We start from the raw sequence: 24,285 nt of genomic DNA, 5'->3' as shown, positions 1-24,285 counted from the left end.
GATCCTCTGAATAGCTATAACTAGCTCTCTTTTGTAAATGTTGCATATTGCTGGTGCTGGTATTGGCTAGTGATACATGCACAGCATCACAATATATGACTATAGCATCGTGTAGATAGTAATACGAAAGTGACAATGTGCATTTAGTTGAACAAATATAAATTTATGATAACAGCACTCTTCAGTGCTTAGAGTTGTGGTGGTATGTTAGATAACTGGTACAGAGATGATTTCCACTAATCCTGTGTTGCCTCCCTGATTTCTGTTTCTTTTTTTTAAATTCAATACTATATTGTAAGAAATGTGAATCAGTGAAAAACACCATTTCAGAACTGACAGGCATGTTTGAGCATAGAAGAGAAAATATTACATGTCAGATGTGTAGACAAGTTCCATAGAGCCAGATTTTTAAAGGTATCCGTGTTCAGAAAGATGTAGATCACAACCAACTGAGTTTTTAAAAAAAACTAGGAGTCTAACCCCCATTGGTGTTACTGGGAGTTAGGTGTTTAAAAATTCTGCTTGTTGATCTGTGCCTTTAGGTACTTAAATATGATTAGAACTCTGGCCCATAGTGTTGTCTGTATCCATTAAAATCTTAGTCATATCACCATTTTTTCCTTGTGTACCTTTGCTCTTCCTAAGGCATTATTATCTTTCTAGGGATTCAGAATTGCATTCCCATTATCCATTTATTTTCTGAATTCATACTGTTAGTCCACTTGGTTCAGCCAATACCATCAGCTGCCACCGCCTCTGCACTACGAATAATAGAGATTTTCCACCCGTAAACAGGCTACAGGCAACCTGCTGTGGTCTTGGTCTCTAGAAGCTATAAATGAAAGTACTGTCACAGTACAGCATTTTGAGAAGTACTAAATTTCACTTGTATGGAAAATAAAAGCACATGTACTGGTTACTGTTCCCAAAGTACATTCATGGTTTAAGGTATAAGCTCAAGAGACCAGTTTAGGCTGAGCTTAAGTTTGCATTTCCTGACTTCTTTAAGCGTCTCTCTCACCCATCCTGTTGCATTAGTACCAGTTGTTTTCACGTCCTTGAGAGGTATATCTACCTTGTACAATGCAATAACACTGGGTACATCTACACATGCCGTTAACATGCCACAATAAACTCTGGAGCCGCATGAGCTGCAGGAAACTGCCCCTGGGCAGTGTGACTACATGCACACCCGGGACAACAGCAATTTGAGCCAGGCTGAAGCAGCCCTGGGCTGGCAGAGGAGTCCAGGGGGTCAGCATCAAGCAGTGGAGGAGTTGGCTGGGGCAGGAGGGTGCTGAGAGTGAGGAGCTGTGTGGCTAGGTGTTATGCAGCCCCTGCACTTAAGCACCCTCATGCCCTAGCCAGCATTTCAGTTTACACATGCATTTCAGCTCAGTTACTTACTCTGCTGTAAGATAGTAGTGTTCTTGAGAGTACTGTCTTACAAAGGAGTTAATTTAATGCACCCTAATACCAGGGCTCAGGTAGACAGTGATTCTTTACTGTGGAGCCAATCAGTCTACTCTGCAGTAAAGCACATGTGTAGATGCGCACACAAAGAGACATTTGAACTTACTTTAAATAAGCTATATTGGGCACCAGATGCAGTCCAGCAGTACTAGTTTGATCTACCCAGGCTAATATATCCATCACAGCTAATCTAGATATACTGAGTAATCTGGGTCTTTCTCCATGGAATTGTATTGTGTTGTATAAACAAACAGACACTAAATCATTATATGAATTAAGCCACTGACATTTAGGCAATTCTATGATTAGGCACCTCTGGCTAAATTCTCCCCCCACCCCCACCCCTTTTTTGTTGTTGTTGCTTTAGTGATCTAATTTTTTGTTCTAAAAGAATATTGAAAATTTAAATATTTATCTGCCTGACTTCAGCATTTCCTATATTGTGGGCACAGCATGTTAACTAGTATAATGAAAACTGGGATGTCAGGTGAAGATGTCTATAATCCCGATGGTTGCAAAACTGATCCGTTAAAGGAAAGTAGTTAAAAGAATAATCTTCTCCATGTAGGTTGTGGCCAAGTGTTATGAATAATAGTACAGAACAAATATTTCAAATAAAACGCTAAGACATATTATGACCATTTTTTTTAATTTAATGGAAGTGACTTCCTGCTGCCCTGAGTTCCAGAGAGGGATAAGAGAGGCCTTTCCTATTGGTTAGCTTTATGGAGCTCCCTTCTCAGCATGCTGGTTGTTTCAGATTTTATTCTCAACCTCCTGATTTCCCTCAAGCATTGTATAAAGACCCTGGAACCTGGTACATATTGGGGGATTCCACTCCAGGGACCAGGCAGTTAAAAAATAGGAAATGCATAGATCAGTGTTGCAGACTATGCCTCTTTTTGGACCTAGCTCTCAAGAACAAAGAGGGAGATCTGGTTGGAGTTGTCAGAGTTAATCTCTCTCCAAAGGTAATGTATCTTGCTGAGCAACTGCAAGTGTCAAGCAAAAAAAAAAAGGGAGTGACAAGTATAGCTGCATAATAAAATATGAGTACTAGAAAGAATAATGTACCATTAATTGTAACTAAGAGACTTAATAATTCAGGACTTCGGAGTCTATTAATCTCATTTTTAGTTTCATTAATAAAGATCTTTTTTTAAATGTCGGGATAATTTAGATAAAGTTAATTCAGGCTGATATTTTGTTTTCATAAATAAAAAGAACAATTCACTAAAAAGGTAGGCAGATCTGAGTCAGTGTTCTGCAGATGTGAACGAATGGTAATTCCAATGATACTAACATTGTAATTATTTATGAATACTAGCATAATCTCAGCCTGAATCTATTCATGTGTAGGGCTGATTGACATTGTTCTGCTGAAATTAATAGAGTTTTGCCACATTATACCAGCTGGAAACTTTATCCTTATAAACCTGAAATACTGAACCAAGCTTGTTAAACTATTTCAGATATCTTGGGTCCTGGGAGTCTTGTGAGACTAGGTTTTTTCTTAGAGTTTCTGGTAACTCCACTTCTTGGTGGCCAGAAGCCCATGCTTCTGAAATTCCTCTAAATGAAGAAAAAAAAAAAAGAGGACTAATTAGGATCTTAAGGAGGAAGTGAACCAGATTTAAAATAACTTTATTTCTTTTTTAAGATGGCATTCACAATATGGGATTAGCTGATCAAAGTCATTAACTATTTCAATAGTTAATGGCCCCAACCCTAACAATACCATTTTAGTTATGGTTAGGAAGAGGTGAGAGTAAAAAGAAATATTATTTTATTCATTTTTCCTCTGACCTTTAAAATAAGTGAAAAACATTTGTTTATATTACCTTTTTAGTTGACTGAATTTGGGGGGGGGGGTTATTATTTTTTATTTTATTTTGCCAGTAATATATCTAACCAATAAGGAAGTGCATGACTGAACAACAATGTAGTAAAATTATCAAATAGTACATGCGAACTCTCTTGGCTGTCTCAAAGGTGGCAACTTTTTGTCACAAAAACATCGCAGAAATCATAGAGGCTGAATTGCCAAGAAAATTAAAGGGAACACAACATCAACTTTAGATTATGTTTTCTCAGTGGATGAAGGAGCTGTGGATAGGTTAACCGTTCAGAAAATGTTTGAAGGACAGGACGGTACCTCAAAGCTGGAACAATATATTAGTATCAATGTATAAGACAAGTTTGAAGGACCTCATAATTAGAGGAGAATTGGATATGGGGATTTTTGGATTTGTATCAAACTATAGAACAGGCAGGATTCAAAAGTAATTTTCAAATCATGGATCATCTCTTGACAGTGAATCACTCTGAAGAATGCAGGTTTCTGGATATACTTTCAACAGATCATGATGAAGCTTTGATTTTTAGATGGAAAATAAATTGGTGCTGCAATGCTTGAAGCCTGTTGGGGAGGAAGGAAATAAAAAGCATGCCTCATGGAGTTATCTTTATGATTAACTGGAAAAGTGAATGCAAGACGCAAAGCACATAACTTACATCTTGTTTCACCATCTTACAGAGAGAAATTGAGACACAGAGAAGTTACTTGAGGAGCTACCCAGTTTCCATAATTCCAGCCTAGTGTTCCGCTGCCAATATTACCTATATTTAGGGATCTCTATAAATCATGCCAGAAGTGGCTTCTTTAATGTTTTTCATTTTGCTACTTGCCCATCCCTTCCCCCCACCCAGTTGGCAGAGGTTTATAATATGCTGTGATTTTTGCTTCCCTGGTAATCAGCAGCAGACAGTCCAGCTGGCGTGGCCTCTCCAGCAATAGGGGCAGGGGTTGGGGGTGGGGGAGACGAGCGGTGAAATGAAAAACAGTACAGGAGCCTCTGAGTGCAATTTGCAGAGATCACTACCAATAGTAGGCAACCACCAATCCTCTTGGATCATGGTGTGGGCATAAGTAACTCAGACCTTTGACATGTATGCTTACACAGGGTATGGAGGAGTGGAGGCTGCTCAGACCTTCCATCCCTACTTAGACCAGTGAGACAGACTCCAAAGGCCAGACCAAGTCTAGATATTTGGTAGGGGTGTCCAAAGCCGGCCATATTTGATTAGATTCGGCCCAATTTGGGGGACTGTGATTTGATTAGTTGATTTGGGTCATTGTCCTGATTCGATATGGCCAAAACCGAATCTGAAGATTCAATGCTGATTCAGAGAATCAGAGATTTGGCCATAGATACAGCTTTAAAAGTTTTTTCTACATGCCTCAAGGTACCAGGCGTGGCCAACAATGGACCCAGAAGTATTTCTGGTCCACTTCCAGGTCCACCACTGACTACATGGGGAACCCCCCCATACCCTCTCAGCTCAGCGATTAGCCACAGGGGGACCCTGGGTGGCCCCCAGACCCAAGATGCACCAGTTGCTGAGCCAGGGGGAAGGGAGGGGTTTTCCACATGCTCTACGGTGGACTGGAAGTGCTTCTGGTCCACTTCCGGGTCCACTGATGAGTATGTGAGGGGACCCCCCCCCATGCTCCCGTGGGACGCTCCATCCATCCCACCATCTCAGCATTCCCAAGCCACCTGGTACCTTGAGGCATGTAGAAAAAACATTTAAAGCTGTGTCTATGTCTGAATCATCGAATCTATTCGGAAGACTAAAGGCTCTCCAGATTCAGCTGATAAATTTGGGCAAATCTCTACTGACTTGAATGAAGCAACCAAAGCTTCGCACAGCCCTAATATTTGGTGCTTTGATTATTTGCCTACCCAGGAATCGAAACCAGGTAATCCACGTGGCAAACAAGGATTCTACCACTGAACCACAACAGCAGGAATATTACTTTTATGCGAATATTAAAAGTCATGCTTTTGGTCAAAATAAACAAAAACACTAAACATTATTCTTCACTATGGTCTTAGAGGGCTTATTGCAATGAAAATATCACGGATGATTGTATGCTAAGAATCATGGATTTGGGGGGTGGGCTTTCATGCTTTCTAAGCCAGGTTAGTCCCAGTTGACAACGTGTGAGCTGTTGCTGATTTGAGAACAAAAAGCATATACAAGTGAAGCACTTCTCACAGACCCCATCATTTATACCCCAAACATTCATTCATCATGGAAGATGGGCTGTATCATCTCATGATGAATGTTCAGAGGTGATGCTATTTGGAAACCGTGAAGATATGAAGAACCATATCAACACAGGTGTGGCCTTAACATATATAAGACCCAGGAAACTATATATACTGCTACTCTGTTAGATTTTAGTGACTTTTGAAGTGAAAGATACAGAAGCTGATTGGCCATCTGAAAACTAGGACCTCATTTCTTAGATACACTGCAGATGGATTTCAGACCATAATCCCAACAGAGACCATAGGCATTCTGGGCCATATTCATAATTAGCATTTGACACGAGCTCTTTGGACATATGTTACCATCTGGAAGCCCCAGTAGCTCATCTCCCTGTCACCACTATCCTGCTTGAGGTGTGTGACAACTCTTATCACATCTCTGAACAAACGTCACTTCCTTGGAAATAGAAGCAATGTAGAGTTACCAGTAACTTTGGATCTCAACTGCTCTCTGACTAATAAAGCAGAATGAATGGAAGCCTGAGCCCTTTAATTATCATGCCCTTTGCTTCTTAGTTCTTTCTTGTGTCAGCATTTGATGCAATCATGATAGCAGCTTTCAAATCTCAGTTTTGTCTCATTTGTTTAACCAGGTATGGTCATAATTATCTACGCTATAAATGTAAGTTTATTGTGAAGTGCCCTATGATGTTACACGTGAAAGATGTTACACAAACTCACTGTGATTGGTTGAGTGTTGTATTTTAATTTCAAGGAAAAATGGAACTTTCCTATTAGTGCTGCTTGTGAGGTTGCAGACTATTTAAACTGATACCCAGTGTGCCAGGACTTGTCACCCAAAATAAAATATTTTCTGTCTTTTCTTCTTTCTAAGTTAGTAACTTACAGATTTGTGATTCTTCCGTCTGTCTTGTACAATATAAATAATATTAGTAGCTTTGCCCATTGAAATACACTGTAGATTTATGTTCGCGGGCACATATTTATATACTGTGCTTTCTTATTTGCTAAAGTAAAATAGAGACTTTGCTGTCTGCAAAGTGGAATAAATTTGATAGCTGTACTCATTGTTCTTAAAAGTTACAAAGTTTTCTGGCTCTAAGAATTACATATTTTAATCTCGTTGTTGTTATTTTTTAATTAAAGCAAAAGAGTGTTATTCCAATGTTGATCAAAGCAGTTTTCTCTCCCTTATTTGTTTTTTCTTGGGCAGGGAGTGGGGGGAAGAGGGTGCTACTTGCAACCATTTTATTGTACATGGAGTTGTCAAAGCTGGGAATTCTGGGGATCTGCTTAAGTGCTGTACATCCCTTGGATGCTGTGAAAACCACTTGCATGAATGTTCCCTGAACAGCACAGTGAAATTTTGGCAAAGGGGGCTTCGAATCCAGGTGTCAAACAGGAAGGGACTGGGTTGTTGCAGTGGATATCTTGATGGGCCCAAGTAGATGGTGGTGTCAAGAATTACAGAAGTAGTAGGTAGGTCTTGAAACTGCATCTCTGGGGACTCATTTCCTTTCCCTCAGATAGGCCCATATCAGACAGATGACATAATTTTGTCTCCCATTATTCCATCATGGGTGGAGATGATTTTTTAAGAGCCCAAGGATCTCAAAAGGTGCTTGGTACTCACCTAAGGCTCTTGTGAGTTTTTAAGAAGTTGCATGCATCCCCTTTTACCACATTCATACCTTCTTGTATGTTTTCAAAGAGTAGGATAGAGTGCCAACGGAGCCCCATCCTTGGCGCTCAGCACTTCCTTTCATTTTTGCCTCCTGACTTAATCTTGCTTGGCTCAAGAAAACCCTTGGAGTAAGTGTACAACAAATGAATCTAAGTTTTTTTGTGGTATATGTTTAAAACAGAACAAGAAAGAAAACACACACACGGTCAAATTACAATACCGTTCCTCAAGCAGAATAGTACCTTGCATGAGTACTCACTGAAGGAAATGAAACTTTACTGAAGCATAACCTACTAGTCTGGATTATAATGCTGACCTAGTATCCTTTTGAATAACACTGACCTAAAACAGTCAACACACAAAAAATCCCAACAGATATGATATCCCAAGAGAGGAGCAAGCTGAGTATTAGGACAATCTCTGCGTGCATTTATGAGCACTTAACAAAAGCATCCCTCCCTAAAGCATCGGCTTATAAAATGCAAATGACTAGTGGCAAAAATAATTTCTCTAAGTGAATTTTAAATTGATCCATTTTAAAGACATTCATGGGGTTGAGGTTGGGAAGGAGGTATTGAAGTGTTTCATTTAGCCTGCAGTAATAGGTCGCTGCTAAGAGTTTCTGTTGTAATGAATGTAAACACATGGGGCAAGGAGGTATCATTTAAATCTATAGAAACCAGACAAAAACCTGCCTTCTGCAAGGTATAGTGATTGAAGATGTGGAAGGCCCAAAATAATGAGGTACCAGGAAAGCCAATGTAGAAACGCAGACCATCTCATACTGCCTTGATAATGACGATTCTATTTATGGATGATGGGCACATAACTGAAAATCTCAGCCTATTGCAGTCTGCAACACTATTCATTTAACCTATAATTCAGGTTGAAGAGGGTCTGATGGAGCTGCTGTCCTGACAAATGAATTCTCTTTCTGATAAAACTAGGCCGCTCAGTGCAAGCCTCCCCAATGAGAGAACAAAGTACCGTTAAGTATTTATTGCAATTACTTATTTAAATAGAGCAAAGTTGATGAACCAAATGCTGAGTTTTATTTCTGTCATCCGGCAATAGTTCACATCAGAAGGGAAATACATTTCAAACAGCCTTGATGCAAAGGATAGGGCCTCAACAAGAAAAAGGAAAGGGAGGGGAGTTTGTCTTGAAAGATCCCCAAGGAAGTAATTATAAGTATCTGGTATGGATAAGGAAAAGAGGACGGCATTCTCAGCTCAAACCTGAGTTGACAGGTTGACAGAAGAGGCCTTTTTCCACAGAGCCCTGCCTCTGGTCTTGGTGTCTGCTGCAGTATTTTCTTATTCATAAGAAGAGTCACTGCTGAGGCAGAAATAAAACCAGTAAGATATATTTAATTGGAGCATTTCAGGTAACAAATTGTGAATGAATAGATTTAATTATTAGGTTTTTCCCCCCTCATTCTCAAACTGATAAGAAAAAAAGTCTGAAAGATATAGCTTTACAGAATAGTCCTGTAACAGGATTAGGTCCTTGGGGTGGCCATGAAACTACCTGGTGTTCACGTGGCTCCTGCCCCACTACAGCTCCTCAAGGTACCCTCCCTTTTTCTTTTCCTTGAAAGAACTATTATAGTGTTCAGGGAGGCTGCCCCAGGGTCCCAGTGACCCCTAATCCACTTTAGTAAGCTGGTCCCTCCTTGACCCCAGTCTTGCCCGTAGGCACTGAGCTCTGGCCCTATCTGTGCATCAGATCTATATTTGCCTTATGATCTATTTTTGTGATCTTCATCCTCCCCTGCAGCCACAGCCATGCCTCACAGATGTTACTCCATGTTCATTCAGAGAGGGTCTTCTGGCCCTAACTTAGCTCTTGGCCTCCAGGCCTTAAACCTTGCTCCAGTCTTCCTGGCCTTGGGCCTTTTATTCTGGCTGCAGCCCTCAACCCAGGTACACTGTCCTGGATCATGGCTTCTGACTCTAGCATCCTGCATCTTTGTGCTTCTGGCTTGTCCTCAACCCTCTGGGTCCTTGACCCTGGGCTGGCCTGACTGCCATGGAGTGCCCCACCAGGCACCCCTTCATAGCTTTCACACCTCCCCAGTAGCCACAACTTAGTCATCCAGTCTCAAGCTTAAAACACAACATAAACACAAGCAAGCTGCTTTACAAACTAAGAAGTCTCACCCCCTTCCTCCTCTCCGCGCCAGATCAGTGTTGCCTGTAAGACATAATTCCCATTGAGCTCTCTCAATCCAGCTCTCTTAGATAGCTTGGGGGCCTGCCAGTCTGTCTCCTACAGTCCTCCTTTCCCAGGAGCTCCTTTCCCTGCATCATACAGGACCAAACTGCCTGGTTGGGCATAGGCACGGAGTTTATATGGCCCAAAGCCCCACCCCTTCCTGTCACATGGCTCCCCAGCCACACACACACAGGTTTCTACTTGGCCTTGATGAGCAGCCTGCCCTCCTCTGTTGCAGAGCCCGCTGCTCTCCCCTCTTAAAGTGACAGGGCCCTTGTCCTGTTACAAGGCCATTGTACTGTTGCATTATCCATCACTGAATACGCAATAAGACTGTAAAAGCTTTCCATGATCTCCTGAATGTCTCCAGAGCCCCACAATCTACTGTAAGGTGACAAGTTCAAATCTAACTTGATCTTTCTCTTGACTCAAAACAATAAGGGGGCAGGCTTACTCAGCACACGCACTGCAGTTCTTAAATGATTTGAAAATACAGTGTACCTTTCTGTAACCCAGCTTCTGGAAATAAAAGTATGGATGACACGAAAGTTCTTTGTCAGAAACAGAAGGCTGCCGTGTCATGGTGAAACAGAAAAGATAAAAAGTGACGACGGCAACCATGTTGTCTGAAAATCCCAGTGAAACTTGGCATCCAGAAAACCTGTTAGACTGAAAACCTTCATAAGAAAATCTGAATTGCAATTTTGCAGCAAGTGCTGCAAAAATCTCAGCTACTTCCTTTTGCTACTAACGTCAACTCAGTTTGATCTCAGTTAAATCTCTGTCAGCTAGCACTCAGCAATACCCTAGTCTTTCTTGGAGCATGTTGTTCAGCTACATTGGAAGGATCAGAATAGAGTCAAATATATAATTCAAGGCCATAGCAAAATGCTACAATCAAGTGTAGTAAAAAAAGCCACACATTGCCTCTAGGGGCAGCTGAGTTACCAAGATGACTTAAAGTAGCAAGATGAATTATTACATCCTCTAAATAGGACTTTGAGAGTTTTCAGTTAAATTTCTGGTCTCAACACTATGATTTCTGTCCTGTAGAGCAGAGGGAAGCTTCAGGAAGCAGAAGCAGCTTCAGCTGCCACATTGCTCATTGACTTCTGCAAACACTGTTTTGTTGAATATATTTCAGACTTTCAACACTTCCAACCTATATTTTGTTGGAACTGGTATCCTAAATTGGGCAGGTTTTACATTATTTTGTCTCCTGGAGTAGTCACAGAGCTCTAAGTATACATTTTTCTCTTCACATTTGGCTTAGATGATTTTCTACCCAACTGACATTTGCCTAGCCACACTCACCTCACAATTAGGCAAACACTCATGCACAGTACTCCTCTTGTTCTGCAAGTGGATATGTATGGGTGGATTCTTTTCTCCTTCGAAGCCCTGCTGAAGTGAACAAGATTTTGTGTGAGTGCAAGCATCTGCCTGGATATGACAGCACATGGGATTGGAGTATGTGTTTGCAACACTCTTGTTGCATGTGTGACAACTGTTTCTTGGCCAACACCCAAAGGATTGAAGCAGGAACTTCCAGAACTAAAAGTATGAGTTGCTACACTTTGAACTGAAAAGGCAAGGCATTTTGACTACAGGTTGTAACAATCCACATCCGCTGTGTCAGTGAGTCTCAATTCTTTCAGAATCAAGGCACCCCTTAGAAAGTGTCAGCTCTTAGCTTTCACTTGCTTTTAGACAACAGAAACACAATAAAGCAACTATTTTGTTGCAAAGAGCTCAACAAAGACCACAGAAGGTCAGAATCTGTTTGACACTATAGATTCCTATTTGATAACAGTGATGAAATTGTGTCGCATTCCTTGGCACCCTTAAAGGGATCTCATAGCACCCCAGTGTGCTGTGGCACCTGGTCGAAAATCGCTGCTGTGTAGGTTGATATACAGGTGGGATTACCCTAGAGTACTGGCATGCAGGAGGCATTACTAGTGGCTAAAGCATGCAAACTTCCTATATGAAATGCATGTTCATGCTATTTTAAACTTTAGAACTGAGTACTTTGTCATGACATCACCGGCCACGTCCACATGAGCCTGGACATTTGTTTCCCTGGGGACAAGAAGCAGTGGTACACCTTGTGGTGATGCTACTTGTCCCTGGGGAACACCCATGCCTCGTGCTCTCTGGTGCACAGAAAATTACTCCGGGTGGGCTAGGAAAGGCTGGGGCCAGCACTGAGGTGGCACTAGCACCCTTATCTGGAGCCTTGGGGGCCTCCTAGCACCGCAGCAGCAACAACAATCTTGCTGCTTGGAGGCTGGCCTGCACTAGAGCGTGGCTCTGGCTGGACATGCTCTGGTTTTGGGTGGTGCGTGCTGCCCCCACAAGCAACAATCTGCTTTTGGTTTTTTTGGATGGGTTTTTTGACCCCGGGATCTCCCAGCGTAAAAAAACCCAAACATGCTGCTACCTTGCAGCATGGAGAACAGCTGAACGTGCAGTCTGCATGTGCTGAATGTGTGGTCCACATACCGCATGGGTGTGCTCGTCTGGATACAGCCACCATGTCCAAAAAAAGTCAGCCTTTAGTCAAAGCTTCTGCAAAAAGCTGTTCAAAATGTAACAGCTCTTCTGCTTTGGAAAAGCAGCTTACGTTAGTTTTCAGTAATGTGAAAGGCAACCGTGAAATGCAAGACTATTAATATTTCAAAGTGTTCTGGTGTCATAATAGATCATGAAAGTGAGGCTTGCATGGTTTGTGATATTACCGGAAACTCTAGAAGTATTTATAGCCTTCTTCACACTTGACTATTTTTTATCATATAGAATACATTGATCCAAATATAAATGAAAATGATAAAAACCTATAAAAATGCAAAACAAGGAAATATTCTCCCTTGTCTCTTTACCTTCTTACTAACTCAATTTTTCATGCTTTTTATCCTTCCCTTTTCATCTCTCTCTGCCCTCCCTCATTTTTTTATACCTTGATTTACAGCTCTTTCTACCTCTTGGAGCTCTGCTCCAATGTTTTAATCACTGATTAGTGATGAGCATCCAAAAAGTTGCAGAGATCTGGTCCATTCTAAAAAGCAACCAATAATGCAAAGTCACATGTGAAGTCTATATGTACTTCCAAGTCTTTGGACATCTCTGTCTCCTCCCATTAAATCTTTGATCTCTCGTAGGTAATAGAAGGCAGAATTTTGTCCCAATTTTAAATATTTAGTGAATCAATATTGATTTAGACATGGATTTTTTTAAAGCATGTGGGTGACTTAGGAACCCAACTGCTATGTCCTTTTAGTAGGACTTATGCTCCTATATCGCTTTCTTGCTTTGGAGAATCACACTCAGCAATTTCTGTAAATGACTCTTAGCAATGTAGAAGCAGTCATTTTATTTTATTTTATGATCCCCCTCATACAGCTCTTCTTTCCTTGACTGATTATGACAGGATTGTTATCTTTCCTCTGCTGTAATAACTGTGCTATCTCTTTTTTCTAATGAATCATAATTATTTAGTCCAGTTCCCAGTATTAGCTGGAAGAGGTCTGATGGAACCCCATTGGCAAGGAAAATCAAACACTATAAAGCCAAAGGAGTCCTTGAAATCCCAGATGTTCAGCAAGAAGATGAAGGCTCTTATGAGTGTATTGCAGGAAACATTCGAGGAAGAAATGTTGCAAGAGGTCAACTATTTATCTATGGTGAGCAAATGGAATTGTTTTTACATAAAGTATGGTAGCATTTGGAAGTATTCGGCAGATAATGAGGTCCATTAGCCCCTTGCAGAGAGATAGCAGGGGAAAATGTAGTTTCAGGTTAAGCTGATTAATAAAATGATTGGAGGCTTGAAATGACCTTCAGTGAATTACAATTTAAACTTCCGCAAATACAAGATATTGTGTATTAAGAGTCAGATTGGAAATGTAGGCTGTGCTATAAAGGTTAATATAAGGCAGAAAGAAACACAATGCATTTACATGAAACTTTAAGGATGGATAGAGAATTTACTCTCAGACCAATGCATATTGCAGCATGGAGCTGTACTATCTCAGTAGCAAAATAGGGAGGGAAAGTTTATTGAGTATTACATAATCCATCGTCCTAGTTCAGCTATGTCGATTTGCATGTTAGGGACAGAATCATTCCATCATTTTCCTCTATGTGGGAATAATAACTTCACAAAACTTTTCCTCTCCACTTCTGAGATCCATGTAACAAAGAGGAATATAGCAACATCTTATGTCGTTTACTCCTGTGCATAAGTAGACAAACCCACATTTTTGTTGTACATATGGGCAGTGAAATCTTTATATCCATACAAAATTGAAAAATTAGTTAAAAAGATAAAAAGGACAGTGAGAAATAATATGGAGCTAGGCAGTGATCCTGCAATTGACTTATTATGAGGACACATTTTGAGCTTTTTAAGGCAATCTCTTCTATCTATGGCACAAACAGAAGTGCAGCTCTCCGTTGTAACCAGTATAAGTGATTGGAAAGTGGTTTAAATTTGTAACACAACAAAAGTTCAGTGCACATCACCCACTTTCAAAAAGGTTTAAGATAAACCTGGATGGATGTAGTATCAGACTTAATTGATTTAGGTAAAATTGGTTTATTGAACTTCTGTACCAGATCCTCTCCAGATTCTAGTTAACCCACAGTCCCCCAGCATCCCAAGATGCTTTGTACCTCCCCACAACCTCCACTCCTGCTCATAGGATGGGCAGATTAGACTTGGCCCAAGGTGTCTGCTCCAGTTGAGCAGGGAGGCAAGCTTTGGTGCTCCCAGCTTCTGGCCTGGGCCACTGCAGGCATGTGGCTGCATTTCCAGAGTCATAAGTGAATGTCTGTTCACTTGCTTATTGTTTCCATCTACACATCTTAAACTAATCTGAGAAGATTGAATCGATTCAGACTCAGGCTTTTTAACTGTCTGTACGTAGCCTTGTAATCCTGATGGTTAATGTCAAGGTTTATGCCAGAAATAGAAAAACTTGCTGATGTTTCATTTATTGTTTCTTCATTTTTGGAAGGGTGGGGGGGGTTGGTTATTCATTTCCAGTTATATTCACTGAACATGAATCAAGTGACTGCATTAAAATTAAGTTTAGCAGATTACCTTGACATGAATAATAACTACAAATTTAATTACAAAATTATTATTGGAGTTAATGTAATTTAAAATGACAGGCTTATTAATTGTACTTTGCAAATTAATTAATAATTGTTGGTAGATAATGAAATGTATAAAAACAACAGACAGAAGAATTTACAAAAGAATTTTCTCCATAATATTAGAAGTGAGCAGATATGTTTTGCATGCAATTTCCTTCTCCATGCTCATTCCTAGTCTCTTGGAAAATATTATATCGTTTTCTCCCGTCTTGTATCTGTCTTAACTGTTTAGACTGTAAACTGTTCTGGCCAGGGACTGTCTACTACTCTGCGCAGTGCTAGTTCTATCTAGGTTGGTACTTAGGCTCTAGCATAATTAATGTAATTAGCCGTTCGAATTAAATTTAAGCATACTCCAACCTCCTCTTTACTGTACACGTCTGTTCCTATTATGTGAGGTGGGTTATAGGAGTGATCTGTGGATGCATGAACTCCAAGAACACACACCTAGTAGCCTCACATCAGAAGCTGATCTGAAAGGCATTTCGCCAATAGTTTGTTCTGGTCAGGCTGAGAAATTTGATCACAATCTTCTTCCTAAACTGAGGCCAGACTGTGGTCCTGAGATAAGGAGAACATATCCAAGAGTGTCTCTCAAGGGAGCACAAAAGCAAGTCCCTTTCTTCTCCAGCTTCTAAAACAGACTCAAGGTATCATTGGTGGTAGATTCTGTAATACTCGGACATTCCTTGGCCAGCAATAAATTCGTAGATCATAGCAGCTCTGTCCCAGTACATGTGCAAAATAGCAATTCTACCCTTAACTATCTAGCCCTTGAATTCATATGATCTGAGAGAGATTTGGAGCCAACTGCTTCAAGCAGCTTCAACCTTCTGCCATTTTTAATTCACTCAGTCAAACTCATTGGATGAGTAAGAATGCCATAGGTCATATATGCAGGATTTGACCTATAGTTACCTTTAAAAATATTTCAACAGTGCAGCTAACTTGTTATGTTAACATACAAGCATTTGGATTGAATCTTCTTATTCTCGCATGATGGGCTCTGTTGGTATGTTGTTTCCTAATATTGCCAACATTTAAAATATGCTTGCAATGATATATGTGCTCCAATACTGCAAAAGAGAGCATATGAACACCCATAATATTTTCAAAACTGACAAATAATTGAGTGTTTCAATTCTGGGGTGTTCAGTTTCTGATACCAGAAAGGGGTCTCAGTTCCAGAAGATCAGTCAAAGCAATGTCAAACAGTTCATCCCAAATTGAGGAATCTATCATCACTTTTACAAGTTTTGACTGCTGAGGTGGCTAATAGTCACACTCATTTTTCTAACCACTAGCCATCTGATTTCTCAAACTTTCTCATGAGTTAGTCCCAAAGCCGTATGCCTTAAAGCTGAAGAAAAGCATTAATTTAAAATATAATAGGAATGTATATGTCAAATACTCATTATCTTTGTTCAACCCATGAGTTAAGGATACTATTCCTTCAGAGTAACATAACTTTTTCCTGGTTAAAATGCTTTTCTTTCTTGTTGCCCCACTAATTCAGAACTCCCTGAATGGGATAAAAAAATCCAAAATGCCTACCTATCTCTGTATGACAGCTTGTTTTGGGAGTGCAAGGCAAGTGGAAAACCAAACCCTTCCTACAGTTGGTTAAAAAATGGCCATTCCCTAATGCCAGAGGTAAGACTTATTTACTTTTCTTTTCTTTAATTCAAGTCTAGTAAGTGTGTTGGACTTAGGTTGAATTTTCTTTTTGCTGCTGGACTTTTCATTATAATTTAGCATCTATAAAGGAATAATGCAAGTATAGTAAATTATACAAAAACACCTCATAACACTAATCATGAACAACCTGACTTGACTTAACCTCATGTACCACATGAATTCTTAATATATGAGTCACTTATTTGTATTGCACATATTGAAGGCTTTCTGAATATCCGAGCGATGTCTATCTCTGAGAAGATAAGCAAAAGCTGAAATGAGAGAAAATAATTGATAAAAAGGAATGAAGGAGGAATGAAGAGGAAGGGTGATTGTGTAGTCATATGGCAAAGTAGGCAGAGAAAAAGGAAATCCTGGGGAGGTCCGATTTCTAATAAATGTATTTGGATATTTCCAAGGAAAGAGTCCCCTATCTTCGGAGAATTATGGTAAACAGTTTCTTCCATTAGGGCCAGCTTTTTGTGTCAATGTACCAGTCTTCAAATGCTGTTCAATTTTTAGATTGCCACTTCTGTAGCACTCCTGTCATTAGTACTCTGCTGAGGCAAAGTTTTATTTCATGTATTTAGGTTCCACTTGGGCTTTAAAAATTACATGCCTAGCTTGCAACGTGACTATTTCATGGGGGGGGGGGAAATAATAATTCAGCAATTAAGTGTTGTCCAAAACAAATGGACATGGAAGCATTCCCAAAGCATATGGGTTAAATGAGCACCTGCTGGGTCACAGCACCAGCATTTGTCTGGGTTGCTGATAGATATTTTCAACAACAACAGGGTCCAGTACTCCGCATGGTTTTTCTGCTAGGTTGATCTTAAATGGAAGTACTAGATACACTGGAGGTCATTAGCTAGAATTTATTATGGCTGAATTTTGTTTAAAAAAAAATCATCATTTTACAGTATTATTGCCTTTTCTTAAGTGGGATCTTCACGTCTTTCTCCCTTTGAAGACGACAGTAGTATTCAGAGGCTGTCATTCTCCAAATGTATCCTTTCAATATAAAATAGGAGAAAACACACTGAGGTCACACCAGTATGTTCATAGAACTTACATATTGTGTAAGGGAATTGTGAATGGCATACTTGAGGCAGCAACATGTTGAATGTTATTGCTTAATGGACTAAACAGATATTGTAGAGTGAATAAAATATTCACTCACTCTCAGCACTGTGCTTGTTGAAAATATCTTAGGAAAATATGTTCCATAAGTTTTCCACCTTAATCTTCATTCTGTAGTATATGCCTGCTCTTTGTCAAGTCCTTCCTTTGTGCCTATATTGCTGGCCATTTCCCCATTATTTCTCCTCGTGGTCATGGGGTGCTTTGTCCTTTGTTTTGCCTGCATAAGTTGTAAGAGCTGGCTGAGAAATGGGGGGAATTCAGTTTGTTCAAGAGATGCCTGTATTTTGTGAAAAAGGGGTTCTCTGTTCATACAAAGTTTGTAAAAAAACATTGAGAGGATAGCAAATGACCTGAAGGTAAAACTAAGTATGCAGAAGATATCCATAGTGAGAGCCACAAAAAAAAAAAAAAAGGAGATAAGTAATGTAATGTTGTTAATTAGTATGCAATACACCAGCCATACAACCCCGAGCTATGCTCTCATCAAAATTTGTAAGCTAAACAAGGTTGAACTGTGTCAGTACTTGGTTGGGAGACCTCCAAGGAAAATCTAGTGTGCTGAAGAAAATGGTTATGATGACTCAATAGGTGGCACTCTCTCCTCTGCAGAGATACAGTAGCAGCAGACCATCAAATATTCTGTGCAAATGGCATTATTTTTAACTCTTAGGTGGTCACATTACATACATTCAGCAGAACAACAATATATTTTAGATTATTACAGTTTAGTAGAGGATTATATTATGTACTGTATCACCATATGGTGCCCTCTAAATTCTATAGAGGCAATAGAGCCAGTCTAAAAAAGAAGTATCATAATAATAAAAATATCTGTTGTTCTTAGACTTGCTTTCAGTGATGGAATTTATATTTCCTATTGTGGGTTTCTTTCTCAGTGATCCATTTTGGAGAGAATATTCCCTCTTGCTTTTGCAGATTTCTACTTTACAATGTGGCTTTTATTGTCCCTGGAGGATGGTAATAGTTAGCCTTGAAATATTTGGTTTTAAGTTATGTTTGTAGTACAGAGCAGGGTTTATTATGTGCCAAGGAAAAATGAAGAAAAATAAATTCTTTTAATGCACAAAAACAAAAATCCGGGGCAAATTTATCCCCTGTACAGCCTCATTGATTTCAGCAGCACTCCACCCATGATTAAATTGGCCCAGTGTGAGCTAAAACTCAAGCTAAGCATATCAAATCTCCACTCCATAATCTGCACTGGCTGCCTGCAGGTTTGCAAGGAAAGTTTAAGATGTTGGTTTGGATGAGAGCTTTGCAACAGAACATTTTTCCTTTAGAAAATGCCAGTCTGCTGCAATTTAAATATCCTGCAGGAACATCTTGATCAGGGATCTTCACAGATGGAATATAGCCTTTATGATCATAACTGCAGGACTCAATATGATTTTTATTCTATGACTAGCTAATTGCCCATCATGAATGGGGGAGAGTTTCAGGGAGTGTTTACATGCCCCCCCCCAATTCCGCTCACCCTTCGGGGCCAGCCACATAAACAGTCCCACTGCTGCCACCACCTCCTTCTTCAGCTTCCAGCGCAGCAGCTCCCCGCCGCCTGCCTCCACCTCCTCCCCGCAGAGCAGCGCGGTTTCCCACCATCACCCTGCCTGAGGCATCGGTGGTGGCTCCCTCCCTCCCCCCACCCACCCACCTCTACCTGCTCCCCCGGAGCAGCGGGGCTCCCACCTACCTGCCCAAGGCAGCAGTGGCTCTCTCCCTGCCTGATGAGGTGGAGCCCCTACATCCACTTGCCGTCAGCCCTCTCAGCGGGCCATGCGCGGTTGACCAAAAGGGTTACGGACAGATAGACACACAGACAGACAGACTAAGCCCTTTATTACATTAGAATTGTGAAAGTCAGGTCATTTTCATATGATTCACATAGTGATCATGTAGCCCTTAAGATACCAAAAATATTTAACTGTTGAGGCAGATGGGGTGTTATATATAATTACTATTTAGCTAACATCAAGAAACAGCACATAGCACAAAGACAATCTGAATACTGTTATCTTCTCACCTTGCTATATTTTCTGTCTCCGTCTTGGCCAAACTAAGACACTCAGCTGAGCCGTTCCAAACCTAAATACTACACCGCTATTTTTAATTTGTAGCATGATAGTACCAAGAGACTCGGGTCAATTAAGCTAAGCACCATATGTGAGGAAATTATAGCATCAGAAAACCACCAAGCAAACCATGAAAGACAGCCAAGGGGAGGAGGAAAGAGGTCAGAATAACAACACTTTTATGCTGGTATTTTATGACAATGAAGTCTCTCACACTTGTGAGAAACCCCGCTATGAGTCCTCCTACAGCCGTGCCACCATCCTTCTTCACAATGTCCCTTAAGGCAATTCCTGCCAACAGTTAAATGACTAGCTAACCTCTTGACTGCCATTGTCTCAGTGTTTTCTTATACTCCTCCATTGCTGTTATCATTTTTTCATATACTTAGGTTATAAACTGTATGAGGGATGCAGTATGTCCTTGTTCTGAGTTCAATAACATGTAATACAGTAGAGTCCTGGTCCATGACAAGCTATCCTACACACAGTGGCAAAATAATATATATAAATATATATTATATATAACTATATACAGTAAAATCCCTGTTATCTGTCATTTAAGTAACTGGAACACTCTATTAACCAGAATTTTCAGCCGGTTAGTTGGATGCAGGCAGAGGGGAAGTGTGTATGTGGGGGGGGGGGGAAGCTTGCATGCAGTGGCCACCCACCACCCCATGCTGCAGCCACTCAGTGTGCGGCCTCCTCCCACCCCAGGCCCTGCTCTGCTGGTGGCTGCTACCCCTCCCCCCGAGTCCCCACACTCTACATCCAGCCAAAAACCACCAGTCTTAGGTAACCAGCATTTTTAGATACCTGGCACTCCCCATTCCCTACTTGTGCTGGATAACAGGGATTTTACTGTATATATTAATATATACTATTATTATAGTGCCACTGTATCTAGGATAGCTTGTCATGGACCAGGACTCTATTGTATCACATGCTTTATGAACTCAGAACAAAGACATATAACTATAATATATATATGCAATACAATAGTGCCACTGTATGTGTACACACACACACACACACACACACACACACTAATTATGCTAGAGTCAACTGTGGAGGCCTTAAAAACATGGGAAACAAAGCACACCATCTCTGTGGTACTTCTCTAGATTGAGTTGATTACCCATGAGCTTCTCAGATGCTTTCTCTGTGAGCAAACAGGTATGGTAGTTGATAGCACACCATGTTTTGTACGTGCACTAGCACATGCTATGAATGGAGGCTGTCTTAATAATGATGATGGTGGTGAGATGATGATGTGATTGCTGGTAGCGTCACTATAGTTTCATAATTATGAAAAATGGAGCAGCAGGGTTTATTTAGAAGGTACTGGCCAAAGGGAATGTTAGCACCTGAGAGTGAGGAAGTTTGATGAAGCAGGATAAGATAAAGAAAAGTTCAGGTATGGCAGTACAAAGCAACTTTCTGAGAGGATGCAGGGAGGGGCCTGGAGCAAACAACCAAGAAGAGGAGGGGAGAGAGTCAAAAAGTACAAAACAGGACACAGTGTGTTGCCATTGTGAGTGTCTGAGGTCCCACATCAGTGGCTCCTGGGTTTACTTCTGCCTGCTGAATCCCTGGATCTATCCTGGAGATTTGTTTTCTTTCCAAAATCTACATAGTTAAAGAAGGACGGTCATATATGCATCCTAGTATTCCTAGAAGCAGGTCTTCCCAGATAATTCCCGGTTTTGAGGGACTAGGGAGGAGACAGGAGACAAAGAGGTTTTTTTCACTTCTTATGGTTTCTTATCCATACTTCACAGTAGCAAAGTGTCACCATGCTGTGGAGAGAGCGTGGGTTGGCACAGCGCACCGCAAATATTTGAAACCACAAATTGCAAATCCGTGAATAGCGAGGGTTTCCTGTATACGTGCTTCAGTTGCTTATAAGCATAACCCTACACTTGAAACACATGGGTGAATCCTATTGCATTGCAGACAGTGGGACTACAGCATGTTTAAATGTTCTGATGAATTGAAAAATTGGGTTCTTATAGTATAACAGCCACCACACAGTGGGTGTGCCTACACGTGCACTTTATTGTGCGGTATCCTATTTTATGTGCATTAAAGCAGCGTGTAAAAAACTGTGCTATTACGATAAGGTGCAGTAAAATAGGCTACTGCGCATTAAGCATCACCTAAAAAGTGCGCACTTGCGCTACTGTGCATTAGTGCAACCTAATGTGCATTTAGTACCTCACACTGGAGTTCCTAAATTTAATGAGCATTGGGAAAAGCTCATTAATGTACATGGAGACGCGCCCAGTATGTATTCTAATGCAGTTGTGTTTCATTTGTCGTTATCATTTTCATCTTTTTTCCCCGCTTTGTTTTCATCGGCATCCCAAAATAAAATGTCAGCTTCTACATCGCGACAGAAGTGCACCTACATAGTAGTATGAGACACTGCTTTTATACTCAACTGCTCTAAGAATATGTTTGCTTTGTTTCGGTTTTTCCCCCCCCCCCCCTTGTATTAGGAGAGAATTCAAATAGAAAATGGAACTCTAACCATAACTATGTTGAACGTATCAGATTCTGGCCTTTATCAGTGTGTTGCAGAAAATAAATATGACACCATTTATGCCAATGCTGAGTTAAGAGTGATAGGTAAGTAGACGGGTCATTAAAAATAATCAGATACTGACCAGAATGGAAAATTAATTTCATAGTTCTGAAAGTAAGAAATGCAGGGACTGACTGAATACCCAAAAAATTATGTTCCCGAATATTTCTTTAAGTTCTACATGGCTGTTCAGTTTGACTGCTCCCCTTACTAGTTACTATTCATGGACATTTTGAAAAAAAATGGGTTTGTTTGTCTAAATGTTTGGGGAAAGTATTTGCTTCGGAAAAAAAAATGTCTATTCTTGTGAACAAATGTATATTCATGTGAAGAAAGTTGCTTGCTAAAGATGCTGTCCTTCCTTATTATGGATAATTATTATTTATTATTCCACAATTTGCATTTCTCAGTCAAATTAGGGAGCAGAAATAATATTATGTGGCAAACAAATGCTACAGATAATGTCCAGTAAATAGTCTCAACATAGGTTTCAAAGAAACCCATTGCCTGAAATCTGTTAATGTGGGGTGAAATTTATCCCAGTGTAGAGGACTGTACAACATTCAGATCCCACTGACACAATCCAAACGTGGCCTTTAATGGTACTTAAGTGTTGGGGCTTTGTGCTACCCCTCTGTATTAAGGGAGATTCCACCCATTATGTATTTGACAAATGTTTGTGAACAACGAATGCATTTCAGAGCCCAGGATCAGTTCATGAACAGAAACAATATCATTGAATAATTTATTTGCAATGAATAATCTACACTCTATAGACATGAATAACATCAGCTAGATTCAGGCTTTGTGCTATTAATTCTGTACACACAGTCCTTTTTCCATGCCCCTCAATCCTGATAAAAAAAAATGATCTTTTCTTCAGATCTTCAGACTGTCCTAAGCAAAGCTATCTGGGATACTATAGAAAGAGGAGTTGCTTTAATATTTTTTTGGCCAAAAGGGCATTATTAATACCAGGACACTGGATCACAAAAATCAGATAAACACTTGAATCCAAATCTGCAAAAGTAAAAAAGCTACTGGATTCACATACTACATTGGAGGAAAAAAGATCATTTATTTTGTCACATACCTCACATGCTTTTTGTTTTTCTCCTCCCTTCCTCTTCAAATTTAGCCTCGGCCCCTGATTTTTCCAAAACTCCTGTGAAGAAAATGTCTGTCGTTCAAGTTGGGGGTGAAGTTACTATTGGCTGTAAACCAAATGCTTCTCCCAGGGCAGTTATTAACTGGAAAAAAGGCACAGAGGTTCTGCGACAGAACAAAAGGTACTTTACCAATTCGCTTTCAACATTGCTGGCATTTATTTTTGTCGGTCTTACCATCACTAGAATGCAGTTGATTTGGCATCACGTTTGACAGCTCACTGGTAAAAGCTTGTGTGTCAATGGGCCTGTTCATCTTAAGGAGAAGCCATGCAGTCTGACTGACCGAGAACATAGGCCATGTGCTTTGTTCAAATGTATATGGGTAATTGTAAATCTCTGTGATATATAATTCGGCAACATTCAACCTCTATTTCATTGCGACACCCTCTGGGTCCACTTGCTTTGCCATATGCAAAACCTCCGTGAATCAACATCATGTAGAAATCAGTCAAAGTTTGAGGGAGAATGAAACTATGCCCAGGATGCACAGTACCTACATAGGTTGCATTGCAAACTTTGGTTTATGTCAGCATCCCTAGAGGGTATAGGGCACAATTTAACCCCAAAGAGAGTATTTAACATCTTCTGTGTAAATGTGTAAACCATTATACAAGGTGAAAGTCAGTAGTGGTGGCCACTAGTGGTAAGTCAAATATGATAAGTTAAAAAGCTAACAGAACATCTTTAAATTATAAAGAAACATTCTCTGTATAATTTTTCAGCAATTACTAATTATGAGTAGTCGTCTGATTAATGCTTTCTCAGAGCTTTCACGTATTTACAATATATTATACAGTGTATTCAATCAAGCGCTTATTCAAAAGTGCTAGACTATGGGATGCAAAGAGAATATTCAGCTCCTGTAGGTTGCAGAAAGGAAACTGTGAACTTCGTTATACCGAATGATACAGATTGGCTAAACTTTATAAGGGATATTCGGCAATCCTAACCGATATGTATATTCATTACCTATTTTTAAAAATAAATCCTAGACAGAAGTGGC

General features: G+C 40.2%; 1 protein-coding gene across 5 annotated transcripts in view; it reads left to right on the top strand.

The window, feature by feature from the left end:
- Window positions 1-24,285, top strand: part of CNTN6 (contactin 6) — a 260,433-nt gene that overhangs the window by 165,673 nt on the left and 70,475 nt on the right. For 3 of the 5 annotated variants that reach the window (XM_019504720.1, XM_019504719.1, XM_019504721.1), the window contains 4 exons: window positions 12,952-13,136; window positions 16,130-16,266; window positions 22,028-22,157; window positions 23,252-23,402. In XM_019504720.1, the coding sequence (XP_019360265.1) occupies window positions 12,952-13,136; window positions 16,130-16,266; window positions 22,028-22,157; window positions 23,252-23,402 (603 nt within the window). The remainder of the gene's footprint in view (window positions 1-12,951; window positions 13,137-16,129; window positions 16,267-22,027; window positions 22,158-23,251; window positions 23,403-24,285) is intronic. The other 2 variants (XM_019504723.1, XM_019504722.1) reach the window with 1 other exon arrangement.

The sequence above is a fragment of the Gavialis gangeticus genome, unplaced genomic scaffold (assembly GCF_001723915.1).
Source record: "Gavialis gangeticus isolate Ggan-Ray unplaced genomic scaffold, GavGan_comp1, whole genome shotgun sequence".
Classification (NCBI taxonomy): Eukaryota; Metazoa; Chordata; order Crocodylia; family Gavialidae; genus Gavialis; species Gavialis gangeticus.
The sequence above is the reverse complement of the archived record's forward strand: the minus strand, read 5'-3'. Positions and strand labels throughout refer to the sequence as shown.